Source organism: Hermetia illucens, chromosome 5, assembly GCF_905115235.1.
Source record: "Hermetia illucens chromosome 5, iHerIll2.2.curated.20191125, whole genome shotgun sequence".
Lineage (NCBI taxonomy): Eukaryota > Metazoa > Arthropoda > Insecta > Diptera > Stratiomyidae > Hermetia > Hermetia illucens.
Window position 1 is genome coordinate 14,320,073 of NC_051853.1, and position 21,091 is coordinate 14,341,163.

The following is a 21,091-nucleotide window of genomic DNA, read 5'->3' on the forward strand; positions in this document are numbered from 1 at the left end:
AACCCAAACGCACAAAGGACTGCTTAAACCTCACCAAAAAGAACCTCTGAATCATAGTGGGAATTCTTTGTGAGGAGTATGACGAAACTTCCATACACGTCCTGGAACAGTCCGGTACTTGTGCAAAGTAGGTGGAGGCATCTGGGAGAACACTTAATACCAGATGCAAAGCTGGAAGATCTGGAAGTAGGGAACATACTAAAGTTTCTGACGGTTATAGGCCTGCTTGAGATACTATGATCAATAGGTACACTATAACCAGTAAAAGGGACACAATAGTTCTTTAAGGACGCAGTTCGACTTTCCCTTAACAGAATAATAATAATGTAAGACCTACCCAACTCTCTATCGAACTAAGGAGCAAAGCACCCGAGTTGCAAACGCTCGATGTTTGAGGCCCGAAGGCGTCTTGTACATTTGGACATAACCACAACCCAAATGAAACTCCAAGTAGCAGGCCAAACGCTAATAACCGCGTTGAGCACACATACCCTTGGCATTATTCTGAAACATATGAACTCCCCGTTCCCATGGTACCAGAAAACCTTTGGTGATCACCAATTTGGAGAGCAAATGCAACTCAGGATTGGAATATTGATTGGAAGGTTTCGAAAATTGGGTAAAAGTTGAAAAGTCTTTTGAAGAACTTTATAAGCCATACCTGACTTAATATTGAGGATCCGGGGAAAAGGAGCTTAATTGCTCATGACTAGTTTGGAGGATGAATGAGTCCCCATGCGGAGTTGGGTCTAATCACCTTCATGAAACCTTGGAGCATTCGGCTACTGCATCACAACCTTCAAGTCAAAGTAAGTATAGAGTTTCCCATTGCCACCACGTGGAAGTTCTTCTCGGCCGAAAGGGTTGCCCCGTCCTTCTCGCCACCTCAGAGCACCACACTCTATTATTGGGAGGTCAAACAAAAGCCGGTCCATTTCTCAAACTTTTGAGACGGAAGCATAAGTAAAACTTAGGTGAATGGGAGGCGGGGCGGGGTGGGCGTTTGGTGTACCAAACAAAATAGAACAAACTCCTCTGAAATAACGGGCATGAAGGTATAGATTGATAACAATCTGTCAAGAAGATCATGTGAGAGATCTATAGCAGGAAGAAAACGATCCATTTAAAAAGAAAAATCGGTTGGGCTTTTCTCAACTAACTCTAAAAGTAGGTTAAGATAGTTCTCTATCTTATAAACTGTGCCCACCCTTTTTCATCCATCTGAAGCAGCCTAATGATGTTCAGGACTAGACCATAGAAAGCCACATCGTAAACCTTATTACCAACTCTTTCTTGGCAAACCCCAATTTAGTCATGAAATCTTTCGAGGTCACCACGGTAACCGAAGAACTATACACGTCCAACCGCGCAATTGCTCTAAAATCGAAACGAAAATGTAACAATTTAGCGTATGTATATGTCACAGGTAACAAGACACGTTACTTATTCTCGGAACCCAGCCTACGCCTGGCTCAATTTATTCCAGCGACTTATTAAAGTCCGTGACGCGGAAAAATCACTTGTTGTAATTCTTGTTTCCATTAATGGTTGGAGGTAGACGCTGTGTATGCAACTTACTATAGATATCCCAACCCAGTAACCAGTTTGAAAAAAAACCAGTCATATGAAAACCTTAATCTAAACATTGAGGTGTGCTCCGTGAAAAATTACTAGATATTTAGATACAGATTGATCATATACTTACGGGACAATCACGAATGTCGCCCATGTTTCCAGCCGATCGTAAAAGTTGTCCAAAACTCAATTGTTGATGATTTTGGATGGCCAAATTATTTTGAGATGTCAGGGCTGATGCTGAGACGTAGTGGACCATCTGAAAGTAATGAAAGTAAAAGAAAAATTCTGTGAGAAAATGAAAGCAAATTACTAATTGGGATGAAAATTTCTTTGGGGTCTATATATAGAGAGGAAATACAGTATCAGGTTGTGGTTTTTTTGTTTGGACACAAATGGGCTTGCATGCGAGCTACTTAATTGATAGCATCCGAACCGCCATGTGAGAATCTTGATCCACAGGTGAAAGCTCATCGAATCTTATTAATACCGAAATCAAACCGGAGGCGCCGAAATGGTTTTATTGTCTCATTTTTTTCCAGCGTTTTTAAGAGTAATGTTCGACTTTTACACTGAACGTGGGTCTATGATATCTCTGTTTTCGGAAAGTGAAAAACTATTATTAATTTGACTTTTATAGTTTTTTATTAAGAAAATTGATTGGTCAGCGTGGTTTGAGCTTTTAATTGCCAGCCAACGACTCTCCAATTTAACAAAGCAGGGGTCGGTCATGGGGGTCAAAAAAGGCCTGACATTTACTTTAGGAATTTAGGCATCCTTGAATTAGATATAAATATCTAAATATTCGTCACATTCTCATACAGATTTAAAAAACAATCTACAAACCACAAACATATAATTCATTTTCCATCAAATCAATTTGTCCCAAACCCAATACATTTGACCAATTAGCCTACACTACCCCCTCAACTTCCCGTAAAAAACTGGTTGCATAAATTATTTATTGGAAAAAGTCATACAAGATACAGGTTTTCTTCAGTTGTAAATTTGTACGATCGAATATATCGAATGCATGAATGACCGCAATTCCCCATCTGCACAGCACAGAACAGGTTTACCATTGGAAGATTTGAACCCAAACCACAGCAAAGACAACCTGGCACTTGCAAATGATCAAGCCAAGAACAAGAAACCACGGAAAACTTAGCTCTATTAGCAGAAAAGATACTAAGTCGACGCTTGCATTGTGATAGAAACAACACTCCCGGTTGTACTGCATCTCCAGCAATTGACGTCAAATCCCCCAGCAATTGATGAATAGCATGTTAACGGAGTTGGGAGTTGAGCAATCATTATTGTCATTATCATGATTTCCATTGCAACTACAACTGAAGAACGTGTCACGGAAGATGATTTTCCATCGATAAGACGGTGCCGTGGTATAAGTAAAAGTTATTATTTGAGCGTGGTACAGCGATTCTGTGACAACAATGTTCTCGGAATGAAATTGGCGACCCCGTTTTTGACTCGGTGATGGTGTTTTGACCCTTCAATTTCATTTTCGCCTTGTTAGCACCTTTTCATGGTGGTAATGGAGGTAAACATTTGGAACTTAAGAGATTTTTTACGCAAGATACTGCTGAGAAATGTTGTGAGTGAAAAGATAATCGGTGCGTTATTAGCTCAACAGGTCTTATGGAAAATCTTCAGATACTTTTCATTGTGGCCTATTTGAATGCACAATTGTCAATTTTGTGCTGACGCTTGCTGCACTGTTTGTTAAACATGTCAATTGAGTCTGAGAACAGATAAGATACGCTTGGTTGATTTCAAGTCGATAACCCGTACTTGGTGAGAGATCCTCTCCTTGCAAAGCAGTTCAGATACGAACAGGACGAGATCAAAGCAGAACAAGATAACATTTCTTGAAATAAAACCACACTTAATATAATTTCGGAATTAATTATAGGAAAAGGCGTCAATATGAGCTAACAAGTTGTTCCAAAAACTCGCGTACCATTGAAAAGGAATATTGACCGAAGTTTATGCTGAACCTCTCTTAGCGTCATTCGCAAGTCCGAAAAATAAAGTTGTTGATGATTTTTACATACAAACTTCATCCTTATTTTCAATGTATGAAATGTTTCCGGTACGTCCCAAAAATAAGATTTAAATTTCCCACCAATGGTATCGCTTCTATTTTCTTACATTGAGTTGGTAGCACTGTGCCTGCCATCTTTGTCAAATTTCACATCATAAATGTCATTAGTTGTTAAGATACGCTTGATTTTGTAAAACGAAAAAGTTACTTCGTCGATTTTTATAATGTATTGTGATGAAAATCACTTTGGGAAAATTATGTGTGACGTCAATATAAATGGTAGTAATGACAATTAGCCTGAATACTTAAATTTTATAACAGTAGGGCGAATATTTAGTGAGAATAGTTATTAATAGATGACTCTAATGCCAGTAAGGAGATTGTCAAATGCGCAAAGTATAATAGTTTTCTAGTAAAATGTTTGCATGCTTTTCTGGAATGTTTCGCGGGGTATAAACCGGCCGGAGGACAGCCCTCGGAGTCAGTCTAGTTCTAGAATTAGTACAGATAGCGTTGGTTGTAAATACGCCTCGAATTGTACCAGCTACGCAAAGCAAGTAACGTAACAATTGGTGGCAGCGCTGGGATTGTGTAAACCAGAATGGTGAAATTCTAGGGCTTCAAAGTAAAGCAGCTGAAAAGGGAGCTGTTAGTGTTTGAGCTTCCTACGAAGGGAATTAAACAGAACTACAGAAGAGACTTCGCGAAGCTTCGGAGTCGCAAGATATTAAAGTCGAGGAAGGTGATATCCAATGTGAGCCTACACCGTCTGTTGAGAGGAAGCAGCTGGAACGTTCGCAATAAATGATAACATTATTGCAACTCTAATGCAAGGTATCTCCAAAACACAGGAAAAATTGACGGAAGAATTGACTAGGAAGCAATAAGAAGAATCTAGAAAATGACAAGAGGGAAAAGAAGCACGACAAAACGAAAAACAGGCAAAATTTATAGAAGAAATCAGAAGACGGGAAGAAGCGGATGCACACCAAGACGAGAGGTTAGCAAAAATTACCGAAGCAGTAAAAGAACAAAACGAAGGAAAGAAGGAAATCGTGAAAGCACTCCAGACATATGATGAACAATTGAAAAAGAGTTCAAAAAAATCGAACGAAAAGATAAAGAAATTTACAAGGAAGTTGGAGGTGACGGTAGAACAAAAGGGCATTCTAGAAGTAGCAGAGCAGTAAACGGAAGGTTCAGAGTATTTGGAGGATGTCCTTAGGGGAGCTATGAAGAGCCAAGAAGGAACTGTAGAGCCGCAAGATGAAAAGTATTTCGGCATAAAAACGTCAGTGAGATTATAAAGCGGATCCCTTCCGAGAAGCTGAAAAATGACAGGAGGAAGTTGCATGCATGCTGCATGAGATTACTAGTCAGGATATTCAAAAATCGCAAGAAGTGATGAGGCAGGAAGTAACTAAACAGCAGGATCATCACTACCGAGGAACAGCAGAAGACCATAGAGAAGACGTCATAAGTGAAGGAGTAAAATGGCAAGAGGAGGCCATGCGAGAAGGTACGAAACAGGGGGAAGAAATTTGTAAGCAAGATGAGATAACTGTTCAAGAGTTGATAACTCGGCAGACGAAAAGTGTGAAGAGGCAAGAAGCGATTAAACCAGCAAATAGTTCGCCTAACTGGTCTCCTAAACTGAGATCAGGACAGACTCATCATATATATCAACGGTCGACTTCCAGAACGTTCTCCAGCGATTCTTCGTTACAGATAATCGGGACAAGGATGCAGCATCCGCAAATTAGTGTCAAATTCTATACCAGACTTCACTGATCCGCGGACCTGACGGAAAATACGCAGTGACTATACTATTCAAGGATGAGAAAACGAACTACCACTGGTACATCCACAAACAGACAATGGTAAAGATACAACCGACACAAGAGTACCTCTTAACGACCATATCTTTTACTTACACCGATTGACGGATGATGAGATTACCAGATATCCCGTGGTGGCACGGCGTTTAAAAGAAGATTTCTATTTAGAAAGCTTTTTGAGCGGAGCTGAGACCAGTATTCTAAGTAATGGGCAATATTACGAAAGCTAAACTGACAGAATATAATAGTGTTAGATCTGCTGCCTACGCAGGCGGATCGGCTGGAGGCTCGACTTAGATATCCTCCTAGCTTAGACTAAAACAACTAGCGTTTTAGTCCAATATAATTCGCAACCTTGTATTTTTGCGATGATAAAAGGGAGCGTTTTTCCACCTGTTGGCACTTTCGGTCACGCTGCTCCCAGGGCAGAGGTGAGGTAGCGTCTGATGAGTTGCCTCTGCCCTGGAGGAAACCAACAGTCATTTTTTGGTTTTTTAAGTTTTTAATGCTTCGGGTACCATGCTCCAAACTAGGGATCCATGGACTATAAAACGTGGGAATAAGTTGCTCCTCATTTAGTCCGGTCCACCATCAAGTGGATGTGGACTTAGGATCCCGAATATCCTAAACAACTCCTTAAGTAGGGGTAGGCACTGCCGATATATATGAATATAATCCAGGAAGCAAAGCGAGATTTTCTTCTTCTTCTTTATCCTTCGTACCGTTTTGGGGCCCCGGCTCATCTAGGTTTGATCCAGTGGAACTGAGGGGTTTTGAATGGTCCTGTCGCACTTTTGGTCGTTTCCCACTAACTTCGATATACAGACTCAACTTCTCAGTTTTCTTCTGAGGCAAATGATTGATATGGCTTTCGATATTCAATCTACAAGTTAGATGCTAAACATATCCAATTGCTTTCGTTGGTAATAACAGCAGCCACTTTATCGTTTCCTAGTGAGAGAGGTTACGTATAGTATATACCAATCCTTTGCCGAAATTCGGTAGGAAAAACCGATCTTTAATAGCATCTGAAAGGCATGGTGGTAGAATTGAACGTATCATTTCATTCGTTGTTTCACTAACCCAAACACTGGTACCAGTAAGGGATGAGCCAATCTGCTACTTCAGTGCAAAGTTGTGCTATCGTATAAGAACTATTTAATAAGGCAGGTGACTAACTACGATATGCCGAGCATGTGCATCAGCATGGAGTACAGAAACGATCAAAGCATTCAAATGACTCTTCGCAGCCAATTGTTGCCTAGATTCACGAACTGGAGGAAATGGACGAGTTCCCCTAAAGCATCCATTGATCTGTTACTGCCCCCAAATGTCTATTTTCGAAGTTGATCATTGAGAGTAGGAAAGTAGTATTTGCATTTTTGTGCTAGAATTTATGGAGCCCATCCATCCACTTAATGGGGGTCGGCCCAATTGGAGAGAAATTTTCTTTCATTTTGTTTACACTATTAGCGATAAAAAGTTCGAAAAAGTCAGACTGAACGCTTCAGATATGAACTTTGACCTATTATAACTTTGTCAGTAATAGTTCGGTTTCCACCAAATGATTCTAGGATGAACTAATACTATTATTTACTTTATGTCAATAGATATCGATATGGAAGGTATTTCTGAGACTAGGCAACATGCAGTGGCACCTTTTTGATTTTTGCAGATTTTTCGGTTCTTGAAAAAAAATGATCACTTTCTACTACACCCCCCACCTTCCCAACAAATGTCAAAACTGAGACCGGCTTCAGAAAGTACTAACCGGGACCTTTGATTTGAGACCCCACATGACTATATTTGGTGAAAAAAATGTATGGGGACTCTCCCTTAAATTCCATGTAGAATGATGTACCTCACTCTATGCGGGAATGTTCACAATTTGGTGTCAATCGCTATAAACGCTTCCAAGAAAAAATGTGTGTGACAGGCAGACAGATAGACAACAAAACCATAAAAACACGGACGATTTACGGTTTTATCCTGGACTGAGGTAGTATATATTCTTTTATCATCCTAAAGCAGTCGTTAATAGTAGAGGCAAGAGGACTTTGGAACACAGAAGAAACATTGCAAATGAATTTGTCTAATTTAGGCTCTTCCAACGACTTTCTGAATATCCAAGACGATAAATGTAAATTTCTACGCATAATTTTTATTCAAAATATTTTCGAATTTTTCACATTTCCCAAAATCAGAGCATTTCAAACTTCCAAAATAAGAAATGTAAGAAATGCGAAAGATAGTTCTTTTGGCGCCGAAGAATAACCCATGCCAAAACAAAATTGAAAAATTCTTCAATAAATTCTTTTTGTCACTAAATAAAAAAAGGAACTTTCTTCGCATTGAATTAATTTCGCCAACATTTCTCCCACTTTTATTGAACTAATAAAGCGCGTGTTCAACCTGCTTGAGAGACAAAAATCGACCCCCAAGTCATCACGATTAGATCATTGCAAAAATACGGAGTGAATGAACGCATCTGTTCCTCAGGAGTATCTACATAAATATATCTATTCGGGCAATAGTCAATTTCAATTTTACTAAAGTAATAATTTACCACTCTCCTCGAATTTCAGCAAACATGTAGGAGGACGTGTCTCCACTCTTTCCAAATATGGTTATGATTGGTAGATCCAAAAAATTTCTAGTTGGTGAATTTATGTTTCCGGTCGTTTTTTTTTTTTTTGTTGAACTGTATTGTCTCATATGTATGATTTTAATTGAGAAATTAATCGAAAATTAGAAAAAATCGAAATATTCTATTTCGAGATTATTGCGGAAATCTGAACTTAGAAATGGAAAATACCATAATTGGAAGATTGCGTGGTGTTTAATTTCAGTTAGATTTAGATAGTCTGTGTTTGTATCGTGCGTTTTTGGTAGTTTGATTTTATCTGGCAGAAAATTTAAATTATAATAGACTCAACCAAAATAGACGACAAGGAGGTCAGCATTGAGTAATATATGGATTATTTTTGGGTAGTTAGCATAAAATCTCAAGTATCAAATTACTAAAATCACAATATTTTTATAGCAAACATTTATAGATTGACGCCTGAATAACTTTAATCTATTTAGGAAGTTCAAAATTTAAGATTGATGCATTCATAATTGCATAATTATTATCAATCATTTTCTATTTTTAGATTTTGCGGAAAAGGAAAGTTCATTTGAATCTTTTTTTCTACTAGATTGTTGATAGAAAATAAGAACCTTGAAAGATAAACTGGAAGACTATATAAAAAAATCGATAATATCATTAAAAGGAAGCATCAGTGGAAGAATTAAACCATGATGACCACATTGCATCAACAGTAAATCTATAATGACGATCCTGTCATTTGTGTCTCCAAATGACCAACCCTTTGTATCCAGAAAATCATAGTTGGGCGTATACAATAGATATTTCACTCTACTATGACTAGTTTATTAAATTGTATCTTCTAGAGAAAAGTCATCATAAATGCAACATAAATTAGCATTTGTAGAAATCATCACTCTCATTCCAAAACAGCTCTTAATTAAATCTATTATAAATTCGCGTGTTTAGTCTATATTGTGAGAGTATCTTCACCCATTAATCTTTAGCATTAAGTCATAATTATCATTCTAGTACGGCTTTCAAACTCAAACGAGTTCCATACGAATAAGATCGAAAATGAAAGCTTCAATGTGTGAATATTTATTCTGTTTTGCATTAGAAAGCTAGCATATTCCAGAAGAAAATATCATTTTGCATTAATGCAAATTAGATGTATCTGAAGAAGTCGTTAACAAGAACAAATCAGATTTTATGTTATAAGTGTGCAATATTTTTATTAGGCAAACACCAACTTCTTTCGATAAATAATCATCGTAAATTCAAAGAAGATGGTTTTGAAACGAGAATATCTAAGATCTATTCAGAATCATCTAGAAGATAAAACCTAGAATTTATGTTATTCCAAAATATACATACATACATGTATTCAGGGATTTGGTTCAGCAGGTGTTGATCTATCTAAGCGTGCACTAGGCTTTTCGAACCATAGAAATTTTGCAAAATCGGGCAAAGATAGTTTTTGGATTGATATTCAGTTAGAATAGATGTTACTCTTGGCAATCAATAGAGCTATGTCAATATTCAAATTAGTTCTATATTTGGATGGAAACAATTCAATTTTCGAGTCAGGATGTCAATAAAAGATTAAATAAAATTCGTTATAACAAAAAATATGTAAAATTTCAAGACAATTGCATTAATGGAGGAATGACTGTATAATTCGTGGTAATAATCAACAAAACTGAAGTATTGAAAGCTAAACGCTATTCAGCCTCATATTCTTGGATTCATCTTTCTTTTAATTATAAAGTAGTAGTATAAAAAAAGAACAACGATGGAACTGGTGATCATAAAACTTTCAAGTCTTATTTTTAGAAATATAATAGCAACCATGTGATTTGATTCCCCTCTATTTGTAGCATAGGAAAACTACAATAGATATATTTGAAAAAGCTATCTTCAAATATATATTATATTTGTATGAAGGAGTGTTTTGTTTTTCTATGATGAATTCCTAAATAATTGAAATAAAAATATTTTTACATTTCTTCTTAAATAAAATTAATTTTAATTTTTTATTTTTTTGAATAAGAAAACTCTAAAGTTAAATTTTAAAAATTATTTTTAGGCTTTAGATTACATTAAATTACCTTCAAATTTTATTTTAAAATAAAAATGATTTTTTTAATTTTCAGACAATGAATTCTAGAGGGCTTTTTTAGGACAAATTTTCAAAGTAATATATATTTGAAGTAAAAATATATTAAAATAATACTTTTATTTTAAATTAAGAATACTTCCGAATATTCATTCTGAATTAAATTTTGAATTTTTATTTTACATTAGATAACAAAACAATATAAAATAAAATGATATTTATTCTTGGAAATAGTTATATTTTTAGTTAAAAGTGAAAATATCTTGAAATTCCATTTTAAAATGAAAACATTTTCAAATTTCTCTTTAAAATGAAAAAATTTTCATACTTTGAATGAGCATTTCATTGATAATTCAACGGGGTGCTTTTATGAATGGATATGAATTCTTTTTCATCATCCAAATGATCATATCTTTTTCATATTCGCACTAAATACTATTTCAACCATAAATTGTAATTGTCATTATCACCTTTTCCTCAAAAACCTAAAACTGAACCTCATGTCTGAAAGTTAATTTCAAATATCTGTAGAGAAATCGGCCGCTCACTCACAATCTATTTTATCAAAATTGAATTGTTTTCCATTAGGATTTCTTATTGTTATTAATCTTCATTACCTTAGAATTAAGCTTTCAATGAAATTTCCATATTTATGAAATAATCCATGATGATTCGGCGAATTTTCGGAATTTAAAAGTTTTACACAGCTCTACATACATTTCCCTGAATCATGTTAAATATATCGAGAAAGCCTAATTATTATTTGATTGACTTGAATAGATAAACAACGAAGAGGAAAATACGTCAATAGATTTCTGGTGGTCCGTCTAGACTAATACTTTCACTTGAATTTTCGGTATGCTCAGTAGAATCAATGAATGACTCTGCAAAATTGGAAAAGATAAAACAAGTCGGGAATCTGGAAGCTGGGCGCTTCAGGTATGAAAGGTTTTGTTTGCTTCTTCTGTGAGTATATTTAAGTGTAGAACTATCCCATTTGTACGTAGCCCGTTATGTATTTGCATTTAGCATGTTTGACTACCCACTTCAGTGTGATTTTGATATTTAGTTGCAGTAAATTTACACGGTAAAGTCAACTTTGAGCTACTGTAACTTTGTTAGTAATAGTATGATTTTGATGAAACTTGGGGATAATATGCTTCATATTATATTTTATACTACAACCAACTTTTATAACTCTGGGATAAACTTAAGGGGGTTTTACTCAATTTTCCCAAAAATATGACAATATACTATTATTAACTTAATTTGAACAGATACCGATAGGGAGAGTATTTTGAGGCCTGGGCACCATACAGAGGGAGCTTCATGAATTTTTTCAGATTTTTCGGTTGGGTAGTTTCTGAGAATGGGTTCGTTAAGGAAATCATCAATTTCCGCCCTCCCACTCCCCGCCTTTTTAACAAATCTCAAAACTAAGACCGGCTTCGAAAAGTACTAATCGAGACCTTTCATTTGATATCCCACACGACTATATTTGGTGAAAAAATTTTTTACACCCTCCTTTTACATGTATGGGGACCAATTCAATTTTTCTGTTGTTACCTAAAATATAGCTTATTGTTCAGATATTTCGACAAACAAATGTCCTCTACTAGAGTGAATCCCAGTCTACCCCTTATGTAGGTGCAATTTTCGTTTAAGTTAGAGAAAGGGAACATTTGGGGGGCCTTCAATACCATTCTCAAGTACCATGCGCACATTCCAGAGACCAATCATAAACCTTTTTCTACAGCCAAAGGTCATAATGGTGAGGTCAGTCCGTATTCAAGACGCAGGCGCAAAGAGCAGAGGATGCATCGAGTGTATTCATAAACCCCACCTTTCGCTAGCAATTTTTGACAGTATGCACATATGCTGTTGAGAAACAAAGCGTTGAGACTAGTATTGGGGACACTACCGGTACCGTAAACTGCGGAGATTTGAAATCAGCCTTCCTTGCGCGTCCGTGATCCAATATCAGAATTGGATCTGTGGCATCCAATTTGGCAGAGAATGCAAACGTTCCTGGGGAACTTTGAGAAGATTGTAGAGGAATTAGGAGCACTCCGTTGGGGTGGTGAAATTCGCCAAAGCCCTGCGGAGAGTCCTATTGCCAACCATTCAAAGGGACACATGCTTCTTCACAGCACTTTTTCTGACTCTTTGTAGGTGGATGGAGGAGATATCACTGTTACGATTGCAAGTTGAATAAAACTAACCACTAGCAAAGGACTCATTTGAAATGGTTCTTTGCCACGAAATCTCGCAATCAAAGGTTATTCTTTAGCCCAGACATCACCATAATCCTCTGAGAGAACAGACTCCAAGAGCATTCATGGAAGATATTTCTTCAATCCGATTCTCGGCGGTTGGCGCCGTTGTATGAATCCTGTGTTGGATGGATGATTCAATTATAACAATTTTGCCACGCTCTTATTTGCCACAGAAATGCTTGATAAAACCATACAACAGGAAGGCGAGTTTGGACTTCTGAGAGTTTTGGTGTCAAGCAGGCAAAAAACAGAATTGACAAGTCGAGTACTCGGTACAAATTCAGATAGATTTCGTTTCAAGCAACAATGCTGGGTGATGGACATCCTTCATAAAGTGCGGCCTCAGCAGACTCTTATTTGTTATAAGGCGCTTATCCTCGCCTGTCCAATCTAGAGACCATGTTAAAATGACACGATACTCGTTAGATGAAATTACCTTAAGGACCCTTCCTGTCCTCCGAAGTTGGTGGTGAAAGATTACTGGCACAATAGACCCATTTACTGAAAGGTTACTTTCTTGTTTAGACAACCCCAAATGAGTAGGCAAACTCTGAGGTACAGGTCCGCCATTCTTCAATTTAATAATCAGAGGCCCTAGAGAACCCCGCCTCCAATTAACTCTCGACAGGCTAGAGAGCAGTGCGCCCTATAAAAGGAAGAAAATTCAATTGGACACAGTGTCAGAGCTCTTAGGTACCTAATAAATCGCTGGAAGAAACGGGAAATGCATTATGCGTTTGATTGGAGTATGTGCATCAAGGGAGCGTCCCGATTAGTTCTAGTTAGGTAGGAGCTAAGACCCCAACAATTTTGATAAACTTAACAGAGATTCTGAGTCGATCTTCCAAGCAAACAAAGGTGAAGCCGATGATATTAGGTGTACTAAAAAGAAATATATTATTTTTCCGATATATATATGATGGCCAATATTTCTTAAACGGATCGTAGCGCGACCATCACGCCTATATGCCAACGTTCACAATTCAACGGAATGCATTTTCGCTCTCTCCAGGAGTTTCCGAGAACGCTACACTACTTATCTACTGTTCCGCGCCATGCGGTTACGGAATATTCGACGCGTTTAAAAATCAGATTGTGTTTCAAAAAAATGTGGACCAAACTGAAGTTAATTCAGAAGAAATTATTACTAGAATTTCGAAAAAATTGGCATCTACGAGAACCGGGAAGGAGAGTGAAGGATGGAGGCAGCTGAGGAATCTATTCTTGGTCCAAATTTTTTGAACGCCCCATACGATAGCCTTCTACCTCTCGAGATACCTAACAAATAGCATCTGGTCAGATACCCGGACACCGGGAATTATAATGCCACGAGTCCACAGATGGATGACTGAGTATGGAATCTATCTAGTTCTGGAGCAAACTGAAGTGGTCGTACTGACCAGGTTACCATAGTCCTCCCTATTTACGTTGGTCAAATCATGGCCTTGTCAAAGCAAGCGGTGAAATAACTCTGGTGAGTGTGTGAGCTACTTTAAACAGATTCGCAACACCACAGATAAAGGCGCAGCTAGAATGTTAGCGCCTGATGGCCAGAGACGGAGGCCCTTTATCCAGCAGGCGCCGTTTACTGAAAAGTGCGATTGCGTTCGTTCTTCTTTATGAAGAATAAGAAGATGTAACGTAAGTGTCCAGTTCAAGTACAACTACGAGGAGCTCTGTGAGATGCGTCCGTCTATTGTACCACCTCAGAGCCAGAAGTTACTCCGATCGATTTCCATGATGCATACGGAAGTCTATATACCTTAGAAAAGCCGTCGCTTGTAAAGACCAAGCCCACACTCTCAGTGCATGGCAGCAATCGTGGAAAAGAGAATTGAGGGGCAGACCAACATTATGTTGAAATTGACTATCCCCTAACCTAATCACTCAGCGCGAACACGGATATTTGCAGTCTTACCTACAGACAATTGGGAAAACACGGTCGCTGGGCTGCGTTTATTGCAAGCATGTGGTAAATGATACCTGCCATACTTATTTCTTCTGCGCCATCGGCATGTCAAATTCCTGCGAGTACCATAATTGTGGCCATGATGCAGAGCGAGGACACGTGGATCCTAGTCGAACATATCACTCAAGGAACTCTTAAGGCGAAAAAGAGGGGGATGAATAATGCCAATGGCAGGGTAGCTGAGGGGCCTGAATCATCGGATGTGTGTTCCTACATTGAAGGGGCCTGCCCAGCAGTGATGTGCGAAAAGGTTCCAGGTTAGTGTGGTAGACACAACAGGGGGGTGTTTTATCTAGAACTTTGTCCGAGACAGGAGCCCTACACTTTGTGCCTAAATGTATTTCCTGTTTCTATCCAAAAAGAATGGGGCCAATGAATCATATTATAGATAGGTTGCTAGTGGAGCTGATTTTAACTTTAACAGAAATTCAAGTCCAAACCGTGGCCTCCACTAATGAAGTTAAAACCAAGCTGCATCAATACTTATTGAAAAACTCCTTTCACAAAAGTGGTTAACAAAGATTTCTTGCACTTTCCCTACCAAAAATTAAGGATCGGAGGACATGACAAGTAAAGAAATTGGTAAACTCCTTCAATTTAATGGAAATGACGGAAGAACAGCTATTGCAAGTGATATTTGGATCAAATAGAAAAACGATACCTTATTGAAATCTGTCATTGCCCGCTTGGCTGTCTGCCTGTCTATCACATCACATCGCTTTTCGCAGAAACGGTGATACTTACTGCGAAGAAATTCGGTGGGAAGCAGCAGAATCGATCATGCTTTCTGTCCCAAGTCCTAAAACCGGTGGAGTACTAGACTGAGTCCTATTATTTTCTCCAGATATACGAGGTCTGATCAAAAAATTCCAGGACTTTTCAAAATGCGCGGCTTTGCTTTAACGTTGACAGCTGGTTCGGAGCTTATTTTTTAGCGGGAACTTTTAGAGTAATCTCTACTTTGTTTTGTTGCTCTGCATTTTTTGTCATTGGCATGAATGAAGTAGCGATTAGTCGTTCATGGTGTCACGAGTGGTTTAAACGGTTCAAGGAAGTCAGAATATCAACTTAAGATGACCCTCCTTCAGGAAGGCCTTCAACCTCAATTGTTGACTTTCATGTGGCCAAAGTAAACGCCTCTGTTTATTCCAATCGTCGTTTGACGACTTTAGAGGTGGCAGACGAGTGCAACATCTCATTTTGGTCATTTCTGGAGATTTTGACCCAAAAATTGAAGATGTTCAGTTCATTCCACGACTGACGACAGAGGAGCTCTTGGAAATGGCCAATGCTAATGGAAACTTCTTGAAACCCATCATTATATGTGGCTTATGGTATATATGGTTCGCCCCAGTTGGAATTCAAAAAATTCACCAAGGCCAAAACGAGCTCACTAGGTGAGATCGACTGTTAAAATGATGCTCACTGTTTTTTTTCGACTCAAAGGGTGCCATCTATCATGAGTTCCTCCCATAATCAATCGTTATCGATACCTCCAAACCCTGAGAAGTTTATGCCAAAAGATTTATCGGAAGAGGCCAAAATTGTGGGCAAAAGGCGAGTGGTATGCCCCCTAGCCATAGTCCATTTACAACGGATAATTTTCCAGTTTGCTTAAAATCTGATTGATCGTTACTCAATATGTGCCAAGATGTCCTCTTGTTGTGACACAAACTAACTTATCTTCACTCGTGTAATGACAAAAGAAGATGAATTACGGTGCAATCACGATAATAAGATTATGGTAATGGAAAACCATAAGGAAATGCAAGATTTAGTTGAATGAATGATAAGAGATCCAGAAAACTTTATTCATCCAGATCCCCCTTAGTATATACGAACCGTCTACCATAATTTTGGAAATTTCAATTTAGATACAATATCAGTATCCATTTCACGGATACAATTAATTGAATTTATGCTTCCATGGAGCTAAGAAAAGTTTGAATTTCCGGAAAAGTGCTTGAACGCATAATATCTCCTGAGGAAACTGTTTTATAAATTTGGTATTGTTATATTGTCTGTGAAAAATTGAAAAAAAAAAGTTTTATCCAAAAACTAATGCGTTCAGACGGACAATAAACTGGCAGAGTTTTTTATACCAATTAAACAATAGAACTAGCGGCAATGTCAAGTGAATTGTTTCCGGATGTATATATGAAGCTTCAAGACTACTGCCTTTAAAAAGTGTTATAAATTTCCGCTAAATGCATGTGTATCGCATCAGTTGTGAAGATACTTGCTTGTATCTTTTTCATTTTATTCCCAAAATGAATAGACAATGAGATATTTAGACAAATACGAATTCATGTAATCTAGTTTTTTCGAATTATCACTGAATGTTATTTGCATCTTCGAAATCTGTGTTGTGATTCGCAGTGACATAGGTGTTGAGAAAGACATGGATTTAAGAAAGAAAGAGCTAAAGAGAAGACAAAATCATCGTCATTAATGGCAGAGGAAATGTATTAATCTGCATAGATATCGCATACCATAAAAAGAAATCTCCACATGCACCTTGAAATCGTAAACAAACACGTTATTCATCTTTGTCGTAGACACTAACCTCTGACCTCAAAAAATGAAATTTGCTTTCTCATTGCCACCTATAACTTCTTTTCGCTCGGATTTTTTACGACTCCCAAATATTTTACTCAAATTGATATAGGTGTGAGTGGACCGGTTCCTTTTTTCCATTTTCTTATTTGCTTAATTTATTTTCTTCTTGCCGACAGCAAGTGAAAGCTATATACCGTCAGGCGGCCCCCAGTTGTTTATCATTTAATTTATGATGAACTCATCATCATCATCGAATTTTCTGAGGAGTGTTGCACAAGATCAACTCTCGTATCTTTTTCTTTTTTTGCAAGGCGGAGTGTTATTTTAAACGTTAATACTTCAAAAATACGAAATTGAAATTACATCATAAGAAAGATTTTGTGTCATGACTCCAGTCAGGGGCAGGAGATTGTGATGCAGCGGGAGTAATTGAATTCGCTTGAAATATAGATCCTATTGTCATTATACGTTCCAAATTAATGTATTACCACATAATTTGTCATTTACCTCAACTTTCTTACTTTTAACTATTGCAATTTTCCGAATAAACAGCGATCATGAAAAAAGTTTGTCGCTTAAGTCTTTTGAATTCGTTCATTGTACACGAGAATATTAGTCACGGTTTCAAGCAACCAATATTCACTACCAGCAAAACTTAGCACGAGGGTCCCAACCACAAGACTTCAGGTTAATAAATACTGACTTTTAACTTACCTGAGTGAATGGCAGTTGTTCAGAATTGGCACCACATTTACAGACGCTTTGTTCAATGACACGCATTGCGAAACGTCGATGAGCAACACACGTTGCTGTCTCACAGGAATCTCCATCGTCTGATGAAAGATGCGAATGGACCCTGTGCAGAAGAAGTTCAAAGCATTCTGCAGCGTCACCTAGGCACCCAAGAGGAAATCGTCGACCAGCTAACGGACCGCTAGCTAACGCTCGCCGCAATGGTTCAGGACATAATGCTGGCTCTGAACTGGTTTGGAGCTGCTGAAATAGTTCCTGTGATAAAGTGAGGGAAATAGATTAGTTTAATTATGAAGAATAAAATCTATCATTTGATATAAGAGCTTTTGAATCTATGCACGCTACAACAGCCTCTCATTTCCATAAATAAAACTTACAACCACAGCATTGATGCAATCCTGTTGCTCCTTTTGTATGACTCGTCTCGACATATCCACAATATCATTTCGTGAAAGTGTTGCAGATTTGTACTCATGATTATAAAACTTGTTTTCTGTATCTTTCTTAGAACTATTTGTACTTCGCTTAAGACTACCATGAACTACAGAAGATAGCTGAGCCGAACTTTGAGCGGGGGTGGTCGTGATTTGCGTAGAGTTAGTTGACGTGACATTGTTGGAGGTCTGTGCGGGTTGTTGGTCCTTTCGTTTATATCGGAATTTTATCATGTTTCCTGTGTATGTATGTCCGTTTCCAATGCGCTAAATCTACTTAATCCGATCACGTCTAGTTTTAATAATTCATCTGAACACGAAACGAGATTGAATAAATTAGACAAGGTTTTTTTTGAATGATAATCTGGTAAGTCATACCAGGCGTGTGTTGCAGATTACAAATTAGCATCATGTTGGCGTGATTGGCTACAAGTTTCTAATTTCGTGTGAAAATGATATTTTATTTGGTTGACATAGTTTTTTATCCAAAAAATATTTCAATTTACAAAAAAAAAACCCAAAAAGTATCTTTTTGACATTTTGCAATTCTTTGTGACATGACCTCCCTGATTTTTTACGCAGTGAACTCTTTTATGGCTGCAGACGATATTGCCCTTGAATCCATTTCAATCGGAAAACCTAACATCGATGAATAATATTTGGGTATAATTAAAAGGTTTGCTATTTCAGAACCTTGACAAAGCTATTGCGACAAACTGTGGTTTTTGTTGCGGATATTTTAGGAACTCGTATCTATATATTTCCAATGCATATCTTTAGAGTGTATTTGGTCCCATAATTAGCTAGTCAATTTCAAATTTTGAATATCTGAATGAACAGCATGACGTGCCCGCAAAAAACCTGATGGACAAATGATTAATTGGTCAAATCTAGTTAAGCTTAACATACACGCAGTACTGAGGAGGAATTCCATCTTTTCCTTGGTATAGATACATTGTATAATTGAATAGATTTTGAGCTATAAATAATTAGGTGAATGTCAACATATTCATTCTATCGAACAATATGGAAAATTTATAATTGTTATTACCACATTTACAAACATGTCTTCAGCCCCATTCATGTTTTTCTCGAATCCACTTATTACAGAAAATTATCTCTTTCAGATCCAAAAAATTCTTCTCAACTCTTGTTAAGATATCGATTCAAACCGACGCTAACTCTTTATGACCATACACAGTCAAGTAAACTAAATTCTCGTAACGAATCTAATGTCGGTTTGTCTCATTTGTAAATAGAAGAAATAAAACCTTGAATCAACAGTTTGAAAGTAGTTCTTGTTGTCTCATTAAGTCTGCACACTTCTTAGATACGTTAGCTCAGACGATATGAATAGATTGTATTTGCCACGGTAATTTTCAGCCTCAAGGCAAAAGTATTATTTATACATTAATACTGAGTCTGCATTGTGTATCTACATCTGACTAGCAAAATTACTACTAAATCTGACTTGGCAGTTTTGAAGCGTAGAGTCATGACTTTTGTTATTTTGATAGTATCAAATTGGATTTTAAGGGAGGACCGTAAACAAATGAAAGAAAATCCTCTCTTTTTAGGTACAGAAAACTATCTATCACCCTTTTCGAATTTCAACAATAGTTCTATAGATATCAGATTCTTTGGGCACTAAAGAGCAGATTTATTCTGCCTGTGAGTGGCATGGACAGGAGATACTTTTCTTTTCAGGTTCAAAGAAAGTGGATTGCCACCAACCTGCACTCATGCTTACCCAGAGAAAATTCTCACCGCCGCTATCAACTGCCAGCTTTCAGGAGCAGGGATTTATATTGCCGCCGGACGCTATGATTCATCAACCAAGTTTTAGGCACTCTGGGCCGACTAATTTTGAAAATTAATTTTCTTTTTCTTCCATAAACTAAGAAAACGTCTTTTAACAATAGATTTTAGTAATTTCAGGTAATGAGTAAGAAGAAAAGCGGCCCTAAGCGCCTTAAAACAACCAACGATGCCTATCTTATTAATGATGTTTCCAAAGATGCCGGGAGGCCGGAGTTACCCATGCAATTCGATGAGAATGACTCTAAAAAACATCAACAAAGGCCTAAGGAGGCCAGCGCACTCAACGAAATGCGAGCTAAGTACGATAATGTGCTGCGAAAAAATGAGAATCAGCCTACTCAAATCGAGGTGGTGATGAAAACGATCAGCGAACTTAGGGACACAATGAAATCCCTGCAACCTATGCTGGCGACAGTTTTTCCCGCTATGAACGTGGGACAGCACGCTGCTGCCCTGACCAAGCCAACGCAAGTACCAGCTGACTATCCCCCACTGCGCGAACCATGCCAAGCAGCGACTTCGTCATCCCATCCAACGCAGAAGGAGCCTACAAATTAACCAAAAGAGGAACTCGAAGAACAAAAGATGTGCCTTGAAGTCATCGAAGAAGCACAACGTTTCTCAGCGGAAAAAGCCCAAAAAACAACAAGGGAGTGCTAAAAGTGTAATTGCTTCCCAAGTGCCAAGTGTCAGTGCCTCCACTGCTAGTGTCTTAAAACCCACAAAGGAGAAAATTCCTCCAATTACGGTATATAATATTAATCTCCCACAACTACTGAAATCCCTAAAGGCGACCTTAAAAAACACGAGGGGTGATAGAACCCTAATTTTATCAGAGCCCACAGGGAACCATGCTAATGCTGCTCATTAAAAAGCAAGAACCCCTCCATCCCTTAGAACACAGTCCATAATCATCCACGGTCTCCATAGGGAAACTGATCCCGAAGAAATTATGGCCGAACTCATTTCAGAGTGCCCACTTCTGAAAGTTCGCTCGATTGCATATTTTGTGACCAAACAAGATAAGGCTCTCCACAGTACGAATCCCCCGATTCCTATAAAATCTCAATCCGGCCTTTTTATAGCCAAATTTGA

At 37.8% G+C, this 21,091-nt stretch overlaps 1 protein-coding gene across 3 annotated transcripts in view; it reads right to left on the reverse strand.

Moving 5' to 3' along the window:
- The window catches only part of LOC119656982, a 260,103-nt gene that overhangs the window by 14,076 nt on the left and 224,936 nt on the right, over positions 1-21,091 (reverse strand). For 2 of the 3 annotated variants that reach the window (XM_038063716.1, XM_038063717.1), the window contains 2 exons: positions 17,703-17,996; positions 1,706-1,834 (listed from right to left, as the gene is read on the reverse strand). In XM_038063716.1, coding sequence (XP_037919644.1) covers positions 1,706-1,834; positions 17,703-17,996 — 423 coding nt within the window. Of the gene's footprint in view, positions 1-1,705; positions 1,835-17,702; positions 17,997-18,118; positions 18,486-21,091 lie in introns of all 3 variants that reach the window. The other variant, XM_038063715.1, reaches the window with a different exon arrangement.